Source organism: Notothenia coriiceps, unplaced genomic scaffold (genome assembly GCF_000735185.1).
Source record: "Notothenia coriiceps isolate Sejong01 unplaced genomic scaffold, NC01 NC01_scaffold00028645, whole genome shotgun sequence".
Taxonomy (NCBI): domain Eukaryota; kingdom Metazoa; phylum Chordata; class Actinopteri; order Perciformes; family Nototheniidae; genus Notothenia; species Notothenia coriiceps.
In genome coordinates, this window is record NW_011361346.1 from 1 (window position 1) to 2,242 (window position 2,242).

Sequence of the window (2,242 nt, forward strand, 5' to 3'; positions counted from 1 at the left end):
ACTTGTCTGTGGTGCTTAGGCTAGAAGCCAGCATTTTCACAGTCATAAACCATCTGTGACCGAGAGTTGACCGGTCATAAACTGGGAATATCACCATAAACTGAGGCCTCCCATTCCTTAAGACAGACAACAGACGTCAGGGTTGGTCATAAACGTCAAAGGGCAAAAAGGTTAGATACCTAGGAGCAAGGGAGAATTATTCCCTAACAATTGTTGCTTGTATTTATTAGTTGTTATTTCCCGTCATCTTAATCTGTTCCCAATGGGGATTTCTAAGTAAACCAAAAGCTTAGAAATTGCAATTATACCTCTGTCTTAATTTGGAGTAACTCTTCTCATCCACTTATCAGCTGATCTCTGTTACATATACAAAATAAAAGATCAGATTAGATGCCACTTTTTTGTCATTGCACATGCAGTTTGATAAAGTGTTTGAGGTTCCAGTAGTTTCACATATTGATAACAGTATCACGAGTTGTTGGCAAGGTACAGAAAGTTTTGTATGAATATGAAATTCATATTAACAAATAAGGTTGTTTTCTCCATGTAAATATCCGTATAGGTCCCTGACCCCCGGTTTCCCTTCCTGGGAGTCCACTTCACTCCGAGGATGGACGGGAGTGTTTGGCTCGGTCCGAATGCCGTGCTGGCCTTCAAGAGGGAGGGCTACAAAATTTACGACTTCAACGTCCGGGACTTTGCAGACGCTCTTTCGTTCAGGTACAACATCAACAACATTTGATCTGTTTTTAAATTATATGATTACAGAGATCCTGAGTGTTTATTCTCTCTGTTGTGCAGGGGTCTTCAGAGGCTGGTGATGAAGAACATGGTGTACGGGATGGGGGAAATGTATCGAGGGATTTTCATTGGTGCACAGGTCAAAATCCTGCAGAAGTACATCCCCGAACTCTCGCGGAGTGACGTGCTCAGGTACAAGATAATGCAAGACCTAAGAAATACATGCACACTTCCTTATATTACAGAATCAGGGGTTGATTAACAGGTGCACTTACCTCTGGAGGTAAATCTACCAGCACAATTGAGATCTAGGGCGGCTCGATAATGCCTGTAATCTGTTTTCAAGATTCAAGGCTTTTATTGTCATGTGTACATAGCTACAGTGTAGTTATGACAATGAAAATCTGAGGTCACAGGCTCCTCCAACAGTGCAACACAATAAAACTGATAATAATTCAAGTAAATAAAATAATTGAAAAAAAGGCAGAGTTGGAGAGGAACAAAAGACACAGCAGCCATCTTCACCGGCGCCATCTATCAGTCAATATTCAGATAAGAATTAGCTACCTTTTTATTAATTGACTCTGGAAAACAGTGTGCATTTATATAACTTGTTTGTAAGAAGATAACTAGGATTTCATTCTGTTTCCTGTTTCCTCTGCAGGGGTCCTGCAGGGGTCCGGGCTCAGGCTCTTGACCGAGACGGGAACCTGGTGGACGACTTTGTGTTTGACGGCGGCGTCGGGGAGGTGGGCAGCCGTGTTCTCCACGTGAGAAACGCTCCGTCACCCGCCGCCACCTCGTCACTCGCCATCGCTGAGATGGTGGCCGACGAGGTGGAGAAACGCTTCGATCTGTAGAGCAAGATCACAGAATGAAGAAGAGAGAAAACCAAAAATCCTCCTTATCTTGAAAGAGTGAAAATATTTGTTATCCAACTGTCCCTACCTCAACATCACTGCCATCCTGGAGCCTTTTTTCTCATCACAAGCCTTAATGTGGAGGAGACATTTACATATTTCACATTTTTAAAACAGTTTTTACTTAAGTGTTGTTTTAAGTTGCTTCACATGTTAACTTTACCACTTTTCAATACAAGTGCAGCCTTTAGAACTTGTTAGCCTGCTAACGCTAGCCTGCTAACGCTAGCCTGCCAACACTAACTTGCTAACGCAACAGGTGTTCAGGCAGAAAATAACCAACAGCTTGTAGCTGTTAGTAAGCTGACAACGAGCTGAGCTCCCATGACTCAACACTGTACTTAATTAGCTATTATTCTCTCTTTTTGTTAAGCCAATTACAATTAGCTTTAGCAACATTGTTATTAGCCATTAGCTCTTTTTAGTTAGCCGCTGTTTTACAGTAGCAACGGGCTAGCCTCACGAGCATCCAAGCTAGTGAAATTTGGATAAGAACAATCTTATCAGTTTAATGTTTTAAACATACTTTTTTAAGGAGATTGAGCATTTTAAATGAGGGTTTTTAAAACTATAAATCTTGG

The 2,242-nt window shown here is 41.6% G+C and overlaps 1 protein-coding gene across 1 annotated transcript; it reads left to right on the forward strand.

Moving 5' to 3' along the window:
• The first annotated feature begins 355 nt into the window (after nt 1–355).
• On the forward strand, nt 356–2,236 carry l2hgdh (L-2-hydroxyglutarate dehydrogenase). The gene is made up of 3 exons (XM_010786025.1): nt 356–720; nt 802–933; nt 1,406–2,236. The coding sequence occupies exons 1-3, from the start codon at nt 611–613 to the stop codon at nt 1,599–1,601; spliced, it is 438 nt and encodes a 145-aa protein (XP_010784327.1). The 5' UTR covers nt 356–610; the 3' UTR covers nt 1,602–2,236.
• The last annotated feature ends 6 nt before the right edge of the window (nt 2,237–2,242 follow it).